The 19,886-nt window shown below is 40.1% G+C and overlaps 1 protein-coding gene across 5 annotated transcripts in view; it reads right to left on the bottom strand.

The window, feature by feature from the left end:
* Positions 1-19,886, bottom strand: part of SNX31 (sorting nexin 31) — an 85,111-nt gene that overhangs the window by 1,113 nt on the left and 64,112 nt on the right. For 3 of the 5 annotated variants that reach the window (XM_012184048.5, XM_027973173.3, XM_027973171.3), the window contains 3 exons: positions 12,478-12,591; positions 8,305-8,382; positions 2,638-2,694 (listed from right to left, as the gene is read on the bottom strand). In XM_012184048.5, coding sequence (XP_012039438.4) covers positions 2,638-2,694; positions 8,305-8,382; positions 12,478-12,591 — 249 coding nt within the window. The remainder of the gene's footprint in view (positions 1-2,637; positions 2,695-8,304; positions 8,383-12,477; positions 12,592-19,886) is intronic. The other 2 variants (XM_027973169.3, XM_027973172.3) reach the window with 2 other exon arrangements.

The raw sequence follows: 19,886 nt of genomic DNA, 5'->3' as shown, positions 1-19,886 counted from the left end.
GATTAATATTAAAAAGGGAACAGAAAGGTTATATCTGTTAAGCAATGATTGTTTTAAATGGTTTTACCCTGGATTTCCCTGGTGGTAGAGTGGATAGGAATTCATTTGCCAATGCAGCGGATACCTGTTTGACCCCTGGTCCAGGAAGATTCCACCGTGTCGCTGAGCACCTAAGCCCCTGCACTGCAATGAAGAGCAGCCCCCCTCATCACAACCAGTGAAGACACAGCTCAACCAAGTAAATAAATAATTTTTTTTAATGGTTTTTATCCTGTAGCAGCTGTGTTTCAGGAGCAGGTATACGTCTGTTACTGCTGAGGGTGTCCCCTACTGGTATGAAGAGGCATGTCCAGAGCACCTTTGCAGGCATTGGAGTGTCTCCAGGTAACACTCGAACCCTGCCTCTCTTATCTTTTCCTCATCTGTTAAAGACAGGACTTTCTGTTTTTACTTTCACCAAAGTCGTTAGTGCACATCACTCATAAAGTTTTACAAAAAAGGATTATAGACATTTAACATACTTTAAGAAGTTACGGTTGCTGCAGACCTTCAGTGAGTGAATAGTCGACTTTCAGTGTTTATAAACTCTCTAAGACAGAGTCACGGAGACTGGGTTTTGGCCCTGGTGACGTAAATGTGTGGCAGCTCACCAGAGCAGCTACAATTCCCCCCCCCCCCCCCCCCCCATGAGGAATTTGTCTTGATAGGCCTCATGGCAGAGTAGTTAAAGGAACAACAGCAACAAAAATTTTATTTGTTAAATAACAAAGGGTGTTTGGGCATGGATACTAACTCTGTCATTTACCAGCTGAGTGACCTTGGGCAAGTTACTTAACCTTTCTTCTGTTTTAGTTCCCTTGGCTACAAACCAAGGATGACGATAATATCTGGGTTGCTGTGAGTTATATGTGGAAAGCAATTATAACAGTACCTAGCTCAGGTTTAGCTCTCTATAAAGGTTGGATAAAGTAAGTTGGAATTCAATATAGTTGGGCACCAGGCTCCCTTCCAACCTGCTGGCCCTGCTCAGAGCATCACTGAGGCTCACCTCCTTAGCACTGCTGTTCATCTGCGCTGACTGACTGGCATCTCTGTCGTTCTAGGACAGTGGCTCTCGAACTCAAGCGTGCATCAGACTCATTTGGAGGGCTTGCCCAATACGATTGCTGGGCCCCAGCCTCAGAGCTTCTGGTCCAATACGGTTGGGGCCTGAGAATTTGAATTTCTAGTAAGTTCCCAAGGGATGCTGACCCTGATGGTCTAAGGACCCCACTCTGAGAACCACTCTTTTAGAGTAATGGTTTCAATCCTGGCTGTACTTTAGATCACCTGGGCAGCTAAAAAATCCCACTGCCAGGCCCCTCAGAAAAACTTATTAATAAATCAGAGTCTCTGAGAGTGGGGCTCAGCCATCATGTTTTTTGAGCTCTTCAGGTGATACCATTATAGAGCCAACTTTGAGAACCACAGCTCTATGCCATACTATGCTGCTGACATGGATGAATTTAAGTGATGAAATGATCTTAAAGATAAAGAAGAAGTTTGGTGCTGTGTTTCCCAATGGCATTCTTGCTATAAATGCTGGTCTACTGGATCCATCTTTTGGGGTGAGAATTTGCATTTTAATACGCTCCAAGCATCCCTTATACACATCCAGTTTTTTGATCTGCCTGAAGACACACAGCCAGTAATTGGTGGAGTTCTCACTGCCTGTCTCTGATGTAAGCAGCCAGAAGTGCTGTTATTATGTAAGAGAGAGAGGTCTGCTTTTAGTCTGTGTTTAAAATTTTTCTCTGAGCTTATCCACTCCAGGAAGGACCTTATATATTTATAAATACTGTACTTATATACTAACTACCTTTATATACACAGCAGGCTCTGTGACAGGAGCTGAACCAATAGTGAATCCCATTCAATGCTACTTAGAGGCCACCTTTATTTCATTCACCCCCACTAAGATCCGAACCTCAAAAGGAAGAGTTAGTTAAGGACACAGCCATGGAATCAGACTGCCTGCTACCACTGACAACTGTGCAACCTGGAGCAAATCACCTAACCTCTCTGTGTCCCAGTTTCCTCAGCTGATTTGAGGAATAGTGATACAGTACCAATGATACAGGATCATGGTGAGGATAAATGTGTTAATCCACAGAAAAGTACTTTGACATGGTGTCTGGCCATGAGTGTATTCATGCTTTCTATTACGATATTTACGGCTACTGTTATCTGCACAGCAGACCTAAACGCTTGAAAAAGCAGTTTATCCACTTAAAGGCTGTTTTATACAGAATACACTGCAGAAATTCTATGAAACTAAAACATACATACGAGAAAGAACATTAAAAAAAAAAACTGCATGGAGTAAAGAAGAAAATCACTAGAGTTTTGTGTTCTTCTTGGAACGTTTGTATATGTAAATTCAAGAAAGCATTTCTCCTAGCCCAACTGGGTTCTACAGTAAAAACACTATGTTTCTGTGATGGTTGTCCAATTGGACCAGTCTGCATGGAGGAGCTTCTGAGAAAGAGAATTCTGGCTTAATCTTAAAAGTAGAATGACTTTGGTTACTTAAAAGGGGAAAAACAGGCAGATTTATCAAAATTATAATATACCCATTACATAATTTTACTCACAGACCTGGTTTTGTTGAATGTGGTATTTTTTACTTTTGCCTTGTTCTGGAACTTCAATCTGCTAAATAGATTAGTGAAATGTCAGTCAGCACAGCCAGAGAAGCGAGCACACAAATAATCTATTTAACCAGCACATTTCTCCTTCCACAATAATCCTCTTAATGGTCCCGAAGGCTGCCAGTCAGCAGGACACCTGCTTGTCATCTGCACAGTCCCCCTTCGTTTCCAAGTACCTCAGCGTTTCAGAAACTGAGTCCCTGAAAGTGAAGTGAAGCTTAATGTTTAACGTTGGTGGCTGCTATGGATTTTGTGATTTAACACAGCTTTTAAAAGGACTTCACACAAAATGAACTCCTAAATCCAGAAATAATCCACAGAGCTCCAATCCATATGCTGAACCAAAGCCAAATGGGGCTCTGATTAATCAAAAGGCATCATTAATCAAGAGAAGAATCAAACTGAAGTTTAAGACACTTGAATATACCTCATGCACATAAGGTAACCTTAATATAACAGTAAGGGGCCCAGCAGAAAGCAGATGGCTTACTCCCAGGGTAACTGAGGGAGTTTTCTACAAGGAACTGCTTAATGGAGGTGTGGGAAGGATCAAAGTGCACCAGTGAAAGGATGTAGCGAGTAGCGAGGGGCTGGGGTGGGTGTGGGTTCTCACCACTTCTGGGTCTGCAGGGGTGAGGGGAGCAGCTGGTACTGGAACCAGAGCGGCCGAAGCAGCAGGTAGGAGAGGTCGCTTCAGGAGCTGTGGCACCCAGTCGAGGACTGGGCCAACCGCAGAGACCCAGCAGGGACAGAGTCAGAGAAATAAATACCCTGGTCTCCATCTCCTCCCACCTCACTGGCTTTCCCCATGGGTGACCCCGGCTGGAAGCTGGAGGTCAGAGGGTAAAGTCATAGCACACCAAGGTCAGTCTCCTAGCCAGGGTTTAGGGGAAAGGACTCTTAGACTTTTCTTATATTGGGTTGGCCCAAAAGGTCATTCAGGTTTATCCGAGCGTACTGAAAAACCTGAAAGAATTTTTTAGCCAGCCCAACAGAAAAAGAAAAGAACACTGTTGAAGAACTATGCTTTCGGCGTGTATCTCAGCTTATCACTCTATCACCCTAAATGTCTCTTTACTAATTGCTTTTCTTTTCCAACAAATAAACTCCTTGACTCTGGATTCTCAGTTTCTAGCCACTATATATGGTAAATATAGGCATCGGCAAATGATAGAGTGAGGGGGTGAATTAACTAAGTTGCTTATGATTCATGAGATCATGTCCCCCTATATACAGTGGGACATTACAAAATAAGTGAGATAAATAACACGGTACTGCAAAAGAGGATTAATTTTTAACTATGATTAACTTAATTTTTCCTGTAAAATATATCACTTTGAAGGGTACATAGGACTTCCTTTAGGTTAGTATTCTCAATAGAGATGTCCATATATTTGCAGCCTATCTCAATAGTTTTAAAAAATCATTATTAGGTCTTGATAAATGAGAAAGCAATGTTCCGATGCCTTGTGTTTTGTTATTTTATCATTTTACAGCATTATTTGATAGTCTGTAAGTAGTCTTGTGCAATGAAATACCGAAGTTGGGGGAAACTTCTTGGAATTTTTCTCTCTCCTAGTCTCCTTCCCTTCCTTCTCCCTATGTAAAAATAAAACACACTAGAATTGTTCAGCAATTTCTGATATAGCTTGTTCCCTTGACTCATTTCAGTAGGCTTTTTATATTTTATATACCAGGGTGATCAAGTTGGAGGGGGGGAGTTAATCCTTTTTTTCATAATGCAGGATTCCTGCACTCTCTCTCTCAACAGAGAGTTTTTGTTGATAGCATAACTCTTCATTCCTTCCCCTCCGGCTCTCTGAAACTGTCTTCCTGCTATGCTTGGACCATTCTTATGACGGCTGTAATGTCAGTACCTTTTCTGTTTTCTGAACTGGACAAGCCATGAAGAGGCTGCTGATCCTACAACATCAGACAGCACTGGCCTTGGTGTTTCCCCTTCTCCTCATAGAACAGGAACACACTTCAAAGCACCCAATGGCCTTTTACACTGTCTGATCTCACCCCCAATGAAAGAGAAGTGGAGAGAGAAATATATATGGTTATGGTAACTGGGGAGGGGAGGGGAGGTATGAGGCAAGCTGGAGTCAGACGGCCACCTTGTTCTTTGCCATTTTTCAGAAGACCAATTTAGAGATTCAGACCTGCTGTTGAGTAAACCTAAGGAAAAGTTATATAAACTAATAAAAACAAACTAGGTATAGACTATTTTAAAAATAGTTTTTCAATTCAGAAAATATTTACTAGCATATTTCTGATAACTCTCATGTATTCAGATTATGGTTTAATATATAAATAATGATAATTATAATGATGATAATACACTTTCAGAAGCTCCTTAGGAATGAAAGTGAAAGTCACTCAGTCCTGTCTGACTCTTTGCGACCACACGGACTATACAGTCCATGGGATTCTCTAGGCCAGAATACTGGAGTGGGTAGTCTTTCTCTTTTGCACAGGATCTTCCCAATCCAGGAATCGAACCAGGGTCTCCTGCGTTGCAGGTGATTCTTTACCAACTGAGCTATCAGGGAAGCCCTTATATCCTGTATGCAGGGAATACACGTACTACATAAAATCCATGTGCTTTCTTTTCTTGGTGTCTTGTAGATTTCTTTACACAGCAGAGATTGCTGTTAGCCTACTCCATTATTCATTCTGTTGTTTCTTAGTAGTAACACCCACATTTATTTGGAAAGACAACATACTCTGCAAAAAGACTACATTTACCAGACTTCCTTACAGCTGGGGGTGGGGGGGGGGGGCCTGCGATATGACTAACTCTTGGACAATGAGCTATAAGCAGAAATTCTATGTGGGACCTCTGAGACTCCTCATTAAAGAAAAAGGGTGAGTGCTTCTGCATACTCTCCTTATACTTGTTGTCTGGAATGTGCATGTAATGGCTGGATCTCCAGCAGCCATCCTGGGCATGAGGTAAAAGCCACACACTGAAGATGGCAGGGCAGAAAGGTCTCTGGTGACACCACACAGCCCCATTATGCCTGCTTCTGGGCTTTTAGATGAGAGAGAAACAGACTTTTATCTTGCCCAAAACACTTATTTTGTCTTGTTTTGTTTTTTGTTATTGGCAGTCAAAATTACTCCTAACTAATATAGTTTATTTTCAAATAAAATAATCCTTTAATTTTGTTCTAGTTAAAAGTAGCAAATATTGAAAAAAATCACTTTAGGTTCTTGTATAAGAGCACAGCTCTAAGAATAATGTTACACATTTTTCTCCTTTCTGGTTTTTCAGTTAATACTGTCTTAAGAATTTAACTCTTTTTTTGCTGCATGTTTACATTTTTCTTTAGCCCATTCATTTGACTTCAAATCTTAATCATCTCTTCATAAGCAGTTCAAGTCTTAACCTTTGAAACCATTGCCTAAAGCTAACTAAGCTAATTAACTCTAAGTTAGTTAGCACTAAATTTCTTCTTTCACTTCTTCCTTCTTACCAGGATAAAAGAGTACTATTTAATCTCTCAAGGGACCATCTGCTTTATTTATGGGGTTCAGTTGGTTACAGTTTTCTCAGTTTTTCTTTCCCTCCCCAGATTCTTCACAGTTATAAAATCTTTTAATTTATTCTGCCTTGTAAATTTTGGTCTATGAGACTTCTATAAGTGAAAGGTGTCAATTCAGGCTTTATATGTTTTGCCTAGAAAATGAGTAAATGTCACAGTCTAACATTTATATGGTTACTTTAAGCTCCATAAAGTGACTTGTTCTTATCAACTGTACTTTACGAGGAGATCCAGTCAAAGTTCAAAGAGATGATCTGTCTTTTCTATCTCCTTTCCAGGGTCCCATTCTACCCAAGGATTTGTATTAATAGATGAAACTCCAGACTAAAATGTGGGCTATTCCTACAACATTCTCTTGAAATGTGAACTATTCCAACACCATCCAATTTTCAGAGGAAAAATCTTAACTTCTTTCTAAGAACCAACATAAGGAAAGAAATAAAGAGTTTGTGAAAATAAAACTTGATGAGTATTTGGGTAAGGCAATACAAGTTTTATTGACTACCATGCTGCTTTTGCTATCAGTCACCAAGATAAATTATAGATTTTAATTTGCATGCAAATCTATGGAATATGATGGTGTGGTTGTTTTTCTTGAAAACTTTAAATAGGTTACTACTTCCTCTTATTGTAGAGAAAACTCTTAGATATTCATTGTACAAGTATTTCCTGCATCAAGTAGCTTACACTTTATCAAACCACATTTGAGAGCACTTCTCCCTTTTAATGGGGGTACATTAATTGCTTTTCTCTCTGTATATACACATACATATATAAAATGATACATGGTATATTTATGTTTATACATATTTATCATATACATATATTTAAATTGAGACCTAAACGGGTCCATCCTTCTTAGGAGGTTAGATTTTATTATGCTTTAAAAAAAAAAGCATCCTTGATTGTTTTATTGGTGTGATTTGCTATTCTCTAGCACATTTTGAAGTGTTCAGACACCAAGGGGCAGTGAATTTTATCTTCCCTGGGAAAATATTTTGAGTTCTAGAAGAAAGAAAAGTAAGTATAAAATGCAACATTTTTCTGAGGAAAAAAAGCTGCAAAGTCAAGTAAAGATCAATGTTAAACTAAAGGTATAATCTGCCCTCTTATAATACACTAAAATTATAATATTAGGAAAAGTTTTCAAATACTTTCTGTTGTATTTTTAAAGCCCAGTGTGTTATCCTACAATTTATGTTTATAAATGTCATTTAAAAAAATCAAACTGTACTGTCTTACTTGGGACAAGCTTGTATCCTGATGGTGACAAGGCAAGTAGAAAGTTTAGAATCTCAGGAACTCTCTTTACAGCCCCAGCATCAACACTTACAGTGAGTAACTAGGCCTTTATTGAAGAGATGGAGACAAGAAAAATAAATTTTACACTGAGAAAAAATTATAGCCTTGAGAGCTTCTTTTACCCGATGGCTTCTCCCAAATGCTAAAGGCATTTTAATTTGGTACAGTGGAAGTATCAAGAGGCTGTGAGTTCTATCTAGAGACAAAACTTCAGAGCTTATTTAAGCTCTTACCTGCCTTGCTGATTCTGTCCATGTTGTTGCTTTTATGGTAAATCTGGAATCTTCCATTTGGGAGAAGGCAGAAATACAAGGATACAGAGTAGAGGGTTAGCAAGTTCTCAGCAATCCAAGGACAACTGACTTCTCCCTGGGAAATTGGCTTGAATTCTGAAGACTGAGCTCCCAGAGAGCTGAGAAGCTCACTTCTGGGCAGTTGGGTTCGTCCCTGGATTTGAAAGACCCTGATGCTGGGAAAGATTGAAGGTGGGAGGAGAAGGGAACGACAGAGGATGAGATGGTTCAATGGCATCACTGATTTGATGGACATGAGATTGAGCAAGCTCTGGGAGTTGGTGATGGACAGGGAAGCCTGGCGTGCTGCAGTCCATGGGGTTGCAAAGAGTCAGACACGAGTGAGCGACTAAACTGACCTGAACTGGAAGACCAGACTCACTGTGTCCGGGGAAATTCATCAGTGTAGTTTAGTGCCAGCTGATGGTGGAAACAAACTGAAACACAGACGCGGATAAGAGCACTTACCATTTCTGGATTCTCTGCGGCTTGCTTTACCGTCTTTTCTGAAATCATCTTTTTCAAGCAGCTACTCAGCAAAAAAGCCTAAGAAACCCAGAAATAAAGAACTCTGTCAGTTAAAGACTTCATTCTCTTCCTCCCCTCTTCATACTGAGAAGCAGGTTTTGTGCCCTGTCCTCCAAAAGTATGCTTTTAAGAATTTAGAGTTCTTTGACTTTCATTAATTTCATAAGATGTAACCAGCAAGTAACCATAAAGTTTCTCAATTACAGGGATATACTTGCAGTACATTTTTTAAAAGATTAAAAATGATCTCATTACTAATCTTTTTCAAAACTGCTCCCTTACATCCCATTTTTTCCCATTACTTTGTAAACAGCTCATGTTTTATGAGCAACAAATAATAAAAACCACCTCTAATCACAATCAAATCAAATGATGATAGTCAATCTTCTATTCATGGGAAATAGACGGGGAAACAGTGGAAACAGTGTCAGACTTTATTTTGGGGGGCTCCAAAATCACTGCAGATGGTGACTGCAGCCATGACATTAGAAGACACTTACTTCTTGGAAGAAAAGTTATGACCAACCTAGATAGCATATTCAAAAGCAGGGACATTACTTTACCAACTAAGGTCCGTCTAGTCAAGGCTATGGTTTTTCCTGTGGTCATGTATGGATGTGAGAGTTGGACTGTGAAGAAGGCTGAGCGCTGAAGAATTGATGCTTTTGAACTGTGGTGTTGGAGAAGACTCTTGAGAGTCCCTTGGACTGCAAGGAGATCCAACCAGTCCATTCTGAAGGAGATCAACCCTGGGATTTCTTTGGAGGGAATGATGCTGAAGCTGAAACTCCAGTACTTTGGCCACCTCATGCGAAGAGTTGACTCACTGGCAAGGACCCTGATGCTGGGAGGGATTGGGGGCAGTAGGAGAAGGGGACGACCGAGGATGAGATGGCTGGATGGCATCACGGACTCGATGGACATGAGTCTGAGTGAACTCCAGGAGATGGTGATGGACAGGGAGGCCTGGCATGCTGCAATTCATGGGGTCGCAAAGAGTCGGACATGACTGAGCGACTGAACTGAACTGAACTGAACTGAATGATTGAGAGACCTATAAGTAGGCATGCATATTAACCTGTTTGAAAGGCTATATTAGCACCTTATAGCTCTTGCTGAAGACAAAATTAGTCATTTTTCTTCCTTTTTAAATTTTCCTGGTATTTTTAGTCATTCACTGTCAAGACTGACCATTGCCCCAAACACCACTGTGGCTTATCGACGGCTCATCACTGCTAGTGGCAAGACACATGTCATGTACATCTTGCTGCACAAAAGCTGAGGCTTTCCTTTCTCTAGGAACTTTATACCATGTGCCAAACTTAAGGTTCCCCTGTGATTTTCCCTTTTGCTCCTTTCCCACAGATTCTTTTATTCCCGCTCATTTTTCTGCTCTCAGCTCTTGGACTGCTCATTTCTCATTTGGCCCCACTGAGGTTTCAGACAACAGAAGCTCAAAGCCTGAGGCCAGAGAAATTTAGTATAAATTGTGCTCATGGATGGTCCCTGAACTTGGGGGTGAGGGGATGACAGAGAGGAGGAGAGGCGAGAGGGAGGGAAAGTTCGGGTTATGGCAGCCGATGTAGAGAGCTTTTGGAGGACAGGACACACAAAGTAGAACTAGAGGGTGAAGGGGCTACACGGAGGGGGCGTTTCAGAGTTTTACAGAGATGGGTTGCATTTTATTTAAGAGGAGAGAAAAGAGGGGAAAGAAAAGGTTGCCACCAATAAGGAAAAGAGTCACGGATGTGGGGTTTATATGCAGACACAAAGCTTGCCTTCCTGCTTTAGCTAAGAATGAACCCTGTTTATCTCTGCATATATGTCACCCATGAAACATCAGGGTACGAAACAGGTAAACGACAGCAAACCCTGAGCTGATGCAGCTAGGAGGGGTGTTTAATGGTGTCTCACAGGGTGTAGACCGATTCCATCCACCTACACAACTGAAGCCCAGGTGCCTAGAGTCTGTGCTCAACGACAAGAGAAGCTGCTGCAGTGAGAAGCCACAGCACCACAACGAAGAGTAGCCCCTGCTCCCTGCAACAAGAGAAAGCCCAAGTGCAGCAACAGAGACCCCCACAGCCAAAAATAAAACATAAGCAAATCAATAAATCTCACTCTCTATATATGAAGCTTCCGTTTAAAGGGCCCAGGAAAGAGTTGGGCCAAGTCTTCTTTCTGTATTTGCAAGGCACACAAACCACATTTCTGCCTTTTGCAGAAGTAGCCCTTGGGTGCACATCGATAAATCCGTACTCCAAAGGAAATAAGACCTTACTAGGACTCTTTTCAAAGGATGTTTATTGCACCTCTCCTTAGTGGCTTAAACTCATTTGTACAGACTAGATTAAAAGACCATAATAAAATTTAACTACCGCACTTAGCATTCGGAGGGAAGGGGGTGGTTTCGCTGCCAAAATCTCTCTGTGTTTCCACGTGACTGCAGATCTTGCCTCAGCAAACCATCCTACCACTTCCTTAAGGATGTTTTATATTTAAGGTGAACCTGGGGGACCATTTCTTTAACCTGGGATTTTGATTTAGTACTTTGTTTTTCAGAGGACATGGATATCTATTATCTCTTGATCAGAACTGTACTAGTGGAATGTTAAAACTGAGCTTTGGTTGCCTAAAACTGGAATGTTGCATGGAACACAGAACTGAATGTGATCACCAGGTGCAGTAGTAAAGAATTTGCCTGCCATTGCAGGAGACGTGGGTTCAATCCCTGGGTCAGGAAGATCCCCTGGAGGAGGGCATGGCAACCTGCTCCAGTATTATTGCCTGGAAAATCCCATGGTCAGAGGAGTCTGAGCAAGTGAGCCTGAGCACACACACCAGGTACTCAAGTTGAATATGATGTTGATGCAAAGATTACTTTGCTATTTTGGTTTTGTTTTAGAACACTTGTAGTTTTGACTCCAAATTGAAATAGTTTAAGTTAGCTAAGTAAAAAGAATTTCCAGTTGGATTTGGCATATAGAAAATTAGATTTTTAATGGATATTTAATTTAAAGTAGTTCACATTTACTTCAGATTTAACTATTGCTACCCAAAAGCCATTGTCCCTCCTTCCCTAGTAACAGAACCCTGATTTGGGAATTTCAAAGTACCCAGCTCTAGGCAATGACTCATGCTTATCTTAAGTTGATTATGAATCCTGTTCCTCTATGATAAATGCTTGATTCCCAGATTCCCTTGAAGCCAGACTCCCTTGAAGCTAGGAGTGCTCATGTGACCTAGCTCTGGCCAGTAAGACAAAATGGAAAGTCTACTGGGGGGAGGTGGGGGGAGTGATTCTGGTGTATGACTTTTGCTTTTTTCTACTTGGAAAAGGCCAAAAGAATTATAGGGATGCCAACATCTCCCTCTAGTATTCTTACTAAGTGAGATGATAAAAATTTGTATTGTATAAGCCAGGGGTTGGCAAACAAATCTCGCCCTATCCACTTGTGTTTATAAATAAAGTTTTATTGGAACACAGCTATACCCATTTGTTTATATATTGTCTGTGGCTTCTTTTGTGCTACAGCAATAGAGTTAAGTAGTTGCAACAGAGACCATATGAGCCTAAAAACCTAAAATGTTTACCATCATTGATTCCTCGAGAAGTTAACTAATCCACGGTCTAAGTCACTGATAGTTGAGTCTTCTGTTACTTGGTAAATAAATTTATTTCTAATTTATATGAAAGCTTTGGTGACGAGTAAAACAAAACAAGTCTGAGAGCCGGCTCACTGGAAAATACCCCGATGCTGGGAAAGACTGAAGGTAAAAGGAGAAGAGGGCAGTGGAGGATGAGTTGGTTAGATAGCATCACTGACTCAATGGACACGAGTTTGAGCAAACTCTGGGAGATAGTGAAGTACAGGGAAGACAGGCATGCTGCAGTCTACGGGGCCACAACAAGTAGGACCTGACTTAGCAACTGAACAACCACAAAATAAAACAAAACCAAAACAAACAAATGGTATTACAGGCCTAAAAGTGCAGGCGTGGCATACTCTAATATTCTGCTCCATTTGGGTTAGGGCAAGGTGCTTTGTCCACCCCAGCATGCAAGAGAGCATTTAGCACTGAAGGTTTTCCTACTCTGCCCTGAGACCTTACCTGTTTGGTGTAAATAACAAACCACCGCCAGTGACTATCCTCGCAATACTGAAATCTGAGCTCTAAATTCTGGTTGAGAGTTTGCTGTGGCCCATCCGTATCCAGCAGAGTCCCCTACAAAGGAAAAGATGTTACTTGACATTCAGCAGGAATTTAAATGGCTATTATGTACTGCACAAAATATCAAAACAAGTGAGAATATCCCTATACCCAAGATGCCATCAGCCTTTTGGGGAGCCATGAAAGTACAATACATCATCATAGTTTGATATAAATATTATAAGCGAAGCAAACACAGGTCTATGGAAGTGAACAGGATGGACGTCTAATCCAGACTAGGAGGTAAAGAAGTTCTGGTGGGGTGAGAGTGGAGAGAGAGTGTTATCTGAGCAGAAGAATAAATTATCCAAGTTTGCTGTGTGTGTTTTTGAGGGAGGGGTGTGGTGGTAACAAGCGGTTCCCGGTAGAAGACAAAATAAGCACAGAGGCACTGAGGCACGAGGGAGCCTGGCACACTAGAGTGTGTCTGAATCATTCGCTGTGATGGGTGGGGGGCTGAGAGAGGAAGGGCAGGGCCAGAGCCTGGAAGCCTGGTAGGAAGCACCTGTGATTTTTGCTTTACAGCATCGATCGCTTTTTCTTCTGGTACTAGAGTTTCAAATTCCCTTGGGAAAAACTTTTCACTGTGGCTTTCAAGCTAGGACAGTCAGGAAATGCTGCCCTCTTGGAGGGTGGCACGTGACCCAAGCTCAAGCCAACTGGATAAATACTCTGGGTCTCTCATTTGATTCCAGGGCAGAAGGATCCAAAGAGCAGGTCCTGAAAAAGAATCCCTGTTTTCTAGAAATCTTGAGCTCCTCTGGTTCTTGGTTATCCTGAGCCTCTATTTCAGTCTTTTTTTTTTTTTCCACCCTTTTCTTGAAATCAGTGGATTATCTCATACCCCTCTAATAAATCCTTTTTTTTTGTTTCCCCACAAGAGCCAGAAGTTTTGGTTTCTACTATTTGCTACCAAAAGAGCCCTGGCTGTTACAGGTTTTACAAGCTAAGTGAAGGAGTCTGAACTTTATCTTAAGGGCAACAGGCCATTTTGTTAAAAGATTTTAAAAGCTGAATAATAACACAAATTTGTATTTTAGAACTATGGGTCTGGCAGCATCAATATAAAAAACTGAACTGAGAAACAGCTGTTTTCAGACATAGAACAGCAGAGAATGCAGAACTGTCAGCCCTGAGAAGCAGAAAACAAGTAAGGTGAGCCCTGTAGTTACCCAGTTTACTGCCTGGAGGAGTTTCCAAGACTCAGCACAGGGAGGGAAACCCAGAGTCCAGAGGTCTTGCTAAGTTGGTGAGAAAGAGACAAAAATCTGTGAAGTGGTGGTTAGAATTTATGGGATAGAAGACGAAAGACTAAGGTTTTACATAGAGCAAGAGCTCCAGAGAGCACCTTTCAAATCTCTTTGCTAAATAATGATTTGTGCATGCGTGGGAGATGCACAGATTTGCATCTGGGAAGTCTGGGGAAAGAACCACTGAAAAGCAGCAGGTTGAACAATTCCAAAAGCTCTTAAACCAGCCTGGAAATAGTTTCTATCCACCTGAGTAGAGATAGCATAATAAACAAGACAGGGAGAGTTCTAAGAACGGCAGCTATTAAGTAAAGTACTAAATTAGTCCTCCAAACTTCTCTTGATCTGCCTTAAGAAAGCTTAAAAGCAAGTTTCAAAAAAATAAAACTAATTCCAAGTAATTTAATTGTGTGACAGAACAAAGTCCAATCTTCTTTAAAGGAATACAATAAAATCCAGCATTCAACAGTGTAAAATTCACAGTGTTTGCCATACCATAATAAATTACCTGGTGTGCAAAGTATGAGATAAGTGTACTCTGCAAATAGGAGAAAAATCAATCAATAGACATGTCAGAGCTGATGGAATTAGTAGACCATAATATAAAAAGTTATTTTAAATATGCTCCACACACTCAAAAATTTAGAAAAAAATAGCATGATAAGGAGAGAAATGGAAGATATAAAAAAGACCTTAATGGCCTTCTAGAGATGAAAAATTAAGTATAATTGTAGAAATAAAAGTATAACAAATGGGAAAGACACACATTATATGCTACAGAAGATTGATGACTTTGAAATTATGACAAGAGAAACCACCCAAAATTAAGCACAGAGAGAAAAAAAGACTGAAATAAAACCACAATGAGATATTACTTTACATCCATTAGAATGGCCATATTTTTTAAAAAATTAGATAATAACAAGAACAGGCAAGGATATGGGGAAATTGGAATCCTCTTATGTTGCTGGTAGGGATGTAAACTGGAGAAGACACTGTAAACGACAGTCTGGACTTTCCTCAAAAAATTAACCATAAAAGTTAACCACTATGGTGAATTACCAGCAATTCCACTCCTCGGTATATACCCAAGAGAAACAAAAACCTATATCCACATAAAAAAACTTCTGCACAAATGTTCATAGTAGCGTAATTCATAACAGTCAAAAGGTAGAAATAGCCATCAACGGACAAGTGGGTATATCTGTACAATGGAATATTATTTGACCATAAAAAGGAATAAATACTGATGTATGCTACAACAAGAATGAGCCCTGGAAACATTAAGTAAAAACACCAGTATGTTGTTTTTGAATTGTTCAACCTGCTTTTGGAATTGTTCAACCTGCTGCTTTTCAGTGGTTCTTTCCCCAGACTTCCCAGATGCAAATTTGTGCATTGCCCGCACATGCACAAATCATTATTTAGCCAAAAGATTTGAAAGGTGCTCTCTGAAGCTCTTGCTCTATGTAAAACCCTTGTCTTTAGTCTTTTATCCCATAAGTTTTAACCACCGCTTCACAGATTTTTGTCTCTTTCTCCTCAACTTAGCAAGACCTCTGGTCTCTGTTTGGGTTTCCCTCTCAAAAAACATTCACAAGTACCATGTATGATTCCATTAATATGCTAAGTTCAGAATAGGCAAATCTATAGAGGCAGAAAGTAAATGAGTGGTTTCCTAGGCCTGGTGACAAGGAAGTAACAAATAAAAGGTATGGAGCTTCTTTTTGAGGTCTTCTAAAATTGACTGTGATGATAGTTACACAACTCTGAATATACTGAATGCTACTGAGTTGTACACTTTATATTGTGTGGAATGTGAATAATATCTTGATAAAGCTGTTACAGAAGAAGAGAATGATGATGTGGTATTGGTAGAGGGATCGGTATTGGTAGAGGGATCTATGCCTCCCTCTGTGTGTCTACACAAAGATCCATGGAACAGAACTAGACCCACACAAATGTGCCCAACGGATTTTTTACAAAGGTATGACAGCAATTCAATTGAAGAAAGATAGCCTTTGCAACAAATGGTCCTAGAGCAGTTGGACTTCCATAGGCGAAAAAGGGAACTTTGGCAAAGAATTTAGACTTGACACTGAAAACACAATAAAGAAAAACAACTCCATCAAAATTAAAGTCTTTTGCTTTGCAAAAGACCCTGTGAAGAGAATGAAAAACTACGAAGTGAGAGAAAGTACTAGCAAGCCACATATCGAAAAAGGACTAATATCTAGAATGTAAGTGCTCTCAAAACTCAATAGTAAACAAAAAATCCAATTGGAAAATGGGAGAGATTATGAAGACATATCACCTAAGAAGATACCCAGATGGTAAATAAGCACATGAAAAGCTGTTCAACATCGTTAGCCATGAGGGAAAGGCAAATTAAAATCCCAATTAAATACCAATACACACTTACCAGGATGACTAAATAAAAAATAATGACAATGCCAAATGCTGATGAGAAAGTGGAGAGACTGGCTTGCTCATACATCGTTGGTGGGAATGTATAATAAATTGGCACAGCCCCCTTGAAAACAATTTGGCAGTTTCTTAAAAAATTTAACACACAACTTCCAACAATTGCACTCCTAGGCATTTATCCCAGAGAAATGAAAACTTGTGCTCAGACAAAAACCTATGAATCCATATTTATAGAAGCTTTATTCATAATAGCTAATAACTGGAAACAACCAGGTATCTTTCTTTGGGTGAGTGTTTTAAAAAATTGTGGCTATTCTATATCATGGAACACTGCTCAGCTGCCAAAAGAAACAAATTACTGATATATGCACACCGAGCTGAATGAATTTCCAGAGAATTATGCTGAGTAAAAAAATTCCCAAAGACTACATACTGTGTAATATGTTCATGTAACATTCTCTTATTTTTTAAGGTAACAAATTCCTTGCTTTTATTTTATGTTTACCTCCTAAACACAGTCAGTTCTTGTTGTTCACACTAGCTATGTTCTATAGTCACCACAAGCACTGCATTAGTGAGTTCTGATACACAGTCCAAGGGGAAATATAGGTTTAGGTTCTTGTGAACCTCTGGTCACAATATCTGCATCAATTGACCGGTGCATAACCTTGTCTTATGTGTGTGAGTGTTTGTTTTTTTCTAACCGAGGTCATAATTGATGTGCAAAAAAACTGCACATATTTAATGTACACAATTTGAAGAGTTTGGACATATGCATGTATCCACGAAATGATCACCACAGTCAAGTCATAGATAATCCATTATTTCCAAAAGCTTTATAAAATATTCTTGAAATGACACAATATGAAAATGGCAAACAGGTTAGGGTTGCCAGGGGTTCAAGAGGGATGAGAGTGGGAGTAAGTGGATGCAGCTATAAAAAGCTAACATGAAAGATCCTTGTGATGATGGAAACGTCTCAACTTTTCATTGCATCAATGTCAGCAGCATGGGCGGTGATACTGTACTCTAGTTTCGAAAGATGTAATAATTGAAGAAAAGGGTAAAGTGTATGCAAAACCTCTGTAGCATTTCTTTCAACTACATATGAATCTATAATTATATCAAAATTAAAAGTTTACCTTTTAATTAAAAAATAATTAACTGTTGAAAGCAAAAATAATTATAACACAGTATGAGGTCTATAATATATGTAGGAATAATGTATGGCAACAAATACCACAAAGGACAGAAGCGGCAAACAGAGGTACACTGTTGTAAGGTTTTAAAACTTTTTGTGAAATGATGTAATATTTGAAAATAGACTGTAATAAGTTAAACAGATGTATATTAAAGACTCAAGTAACCATAAATTTTAAAGGCGTGGATAAAAAAACAAGGAGCAAACGAATGTCTGAATAATAAAATAATCTATAAAAGACAAGAAGGAAAAAACTAACAAAATTTAAAGAAATGGACAAGTCTACAATTATATTTGAAGATTTTAACATGCCTGACAATAGCTGATAGAACACGTAGAGAGAAATGTGTAAGGATAGAGGAGCCTTGAACGTCATTAACCACTTGATGGAACTGATATTTGTAGGGTTAGAGTTAGGGCAACATATGCATTCTCAACAGTGGCACCATATGCATTCTTCTAGAGTGCACACCGGACATTTCAAGATATACCAAACGTTGGCCACAAAAGAAGTTCCCATGGTTTAAAGGGACTGAAATCATATGATGTGTTTTATTCTTCTGACCCCAAGAGGGTAAGAGTGGGGCAGTGAGAAGGGTTAGGAGGCTGTGGGATTTCATCCAGGCAGCAAATGTTGAGATCAAGACATGAGGGCAGAGAGAAAAGGAGAGTCTTGAAGGACAGCAGTGCCATAGGATGGTGCGAAGAGCTGACTCACTGGAGAGGCCCCGGATGCTGGGAAAGACTGAAGGCCAAAGGAGAAGGGGCCGGCAGAGGATGAGATGGTTGGATGGCATCATCGACTCAATGGACACGAATGTGAGCAAACTCCAGGAGACAGTGAAGGACAGGGAAGCCTGGCGTGCTGCAGTCCATGGGGTTGCAAAGAGTTGGACATGACTTAGCAGCTGAACACCACCACCAGTGTCATAGAACAGATAGGTCTGTCTGCATCAGCAATTAAAAATGTAACATAAGAGAAAAGTCAGGGGTAATTTCAAGATTGCTGATTTGGCAACTAGGGGTGGTGGAAATCCTATTTATCAAGATAGGGGACACAGGAGGAAGAACCCTAGGTTGGGCATACGGAAAAGGATGAGTCCGGTTTGGGGAAAGGTTGAGCTTCAGGTGTCTGTGAAACTTGGTGAAAATGTCAAGAATACGGTAGGAAATATTGGACCTGTTGACAGGTCATCTGGGAAACTGACTTTGGGAGATAAGTAGAGGAGAGATCCTAGAAATGGAACCCTGGGAAACACCAGCATTTCAGGAGTGGTCAGAGGGAGAGGCAACCCACAAAATTAGAGGAGGAAGCAGGGGGAGTCGTGAAAAGGAAGACATGATTGGCATATCAAATGCTGCAGACAGGCCTGTCTCTCTGCCCTCACAGTACTGAGCCAGCTAAAAAAGTCCCCATGGGTTTCATGGATTTAGTAGCTGGGTGTCGTGGTTGCTTTAGTAGCGTTTTCTCTACTAGTTCATCTCCATTTCCTGTGTGAATGGGATAATGCCTCTTAGCTCACTGGGTTATATTTAAGAACTTAATTAAGAAATGCTAATTACTTTTTATAAATATTGACCTTTGTTTTCTCTTAATGAAAAAAAAAAAAGAATTAAATAGCATATGTGTCATTGCCTAGCATAGCTGGTCCAAATAAGCACTCAGTAGGTCTGGTCAGAAAGCTCTCTCTTGGGAGGACATGGCAATGCAAGTGTGATGCCAGAGATCCTTACGAATAGCTCCACTGGACTATTTACAATAGCTAGGACATGGAGGCAACCTAGATGTCCACTGGCAGATGAATGGATGAGAAAGTTGTGTTACATATACACAATGAAATATTACTCAGTTATAAAAAAAAAAAAAAGAACACAGTTGAGTCAGTTCTAATGAGGTGGATGAAACCAGAGTTTATTATACACAGTGAAGTAAGTCAGAAAGAGAAAGACAAATACTGTATATTAATGCATAAATGTGGAATTTTAGAAAGATACTAACGATGATCCTACAGGCAGGGGAGCAAAAGAGACACAGGTGTAAAGAACAGAATTTTGGACTCTGTGGGAGAAGGCGAGGGTGGGATGATCTGAAAGAGTAGCATTGAAACATGTATATTACCATATGTAAAATACACGACCAGTGCAAGCTTGATGCCTGAAGCAGGGCACCCAAAGCTAGCGCTCTGGGACAACCTAGAGGGATAGGGTAGGGAGGGAGATGGGAGGGGGGTTCAGGATGGGGGGACACATGTGTACCCGTGGCTGATTAGTGTTGACATATGGCAAAAACCATCACAATATTGTAAAGTAATTATCCCCAATAAAAATAAATAAATTAATACTTTTTAATTAAAAAAAAAAAGAATAGCTCTGCTGGGCAGCATCCAGTTTCCAAGCATAGAGCTCTTATTGGTACTGAGCACGTGTTAAGC

This window comes from Ovis aries, chromosome 9 (assembly GCF_016772045.2).
Source record: "Ovis aries strain OAR_USU_Benz2616 breed Rambouillet chromosome 9, ARS-UI_Ramb_v3.0, whole genome shotgun sequence".
In the NCBI taxonomy this organism is placed as follows: domain Eukaryota; kingdom Metazoa; phylum Chordata; class Mammalia; order Artiodactyla; family Bovidae; genus Ovis; species Ovis aries.
Note: the sequence above shows the minus strand (reverse complement) of the source record. Positions and strands in the feature narration are given on the sequence as shown.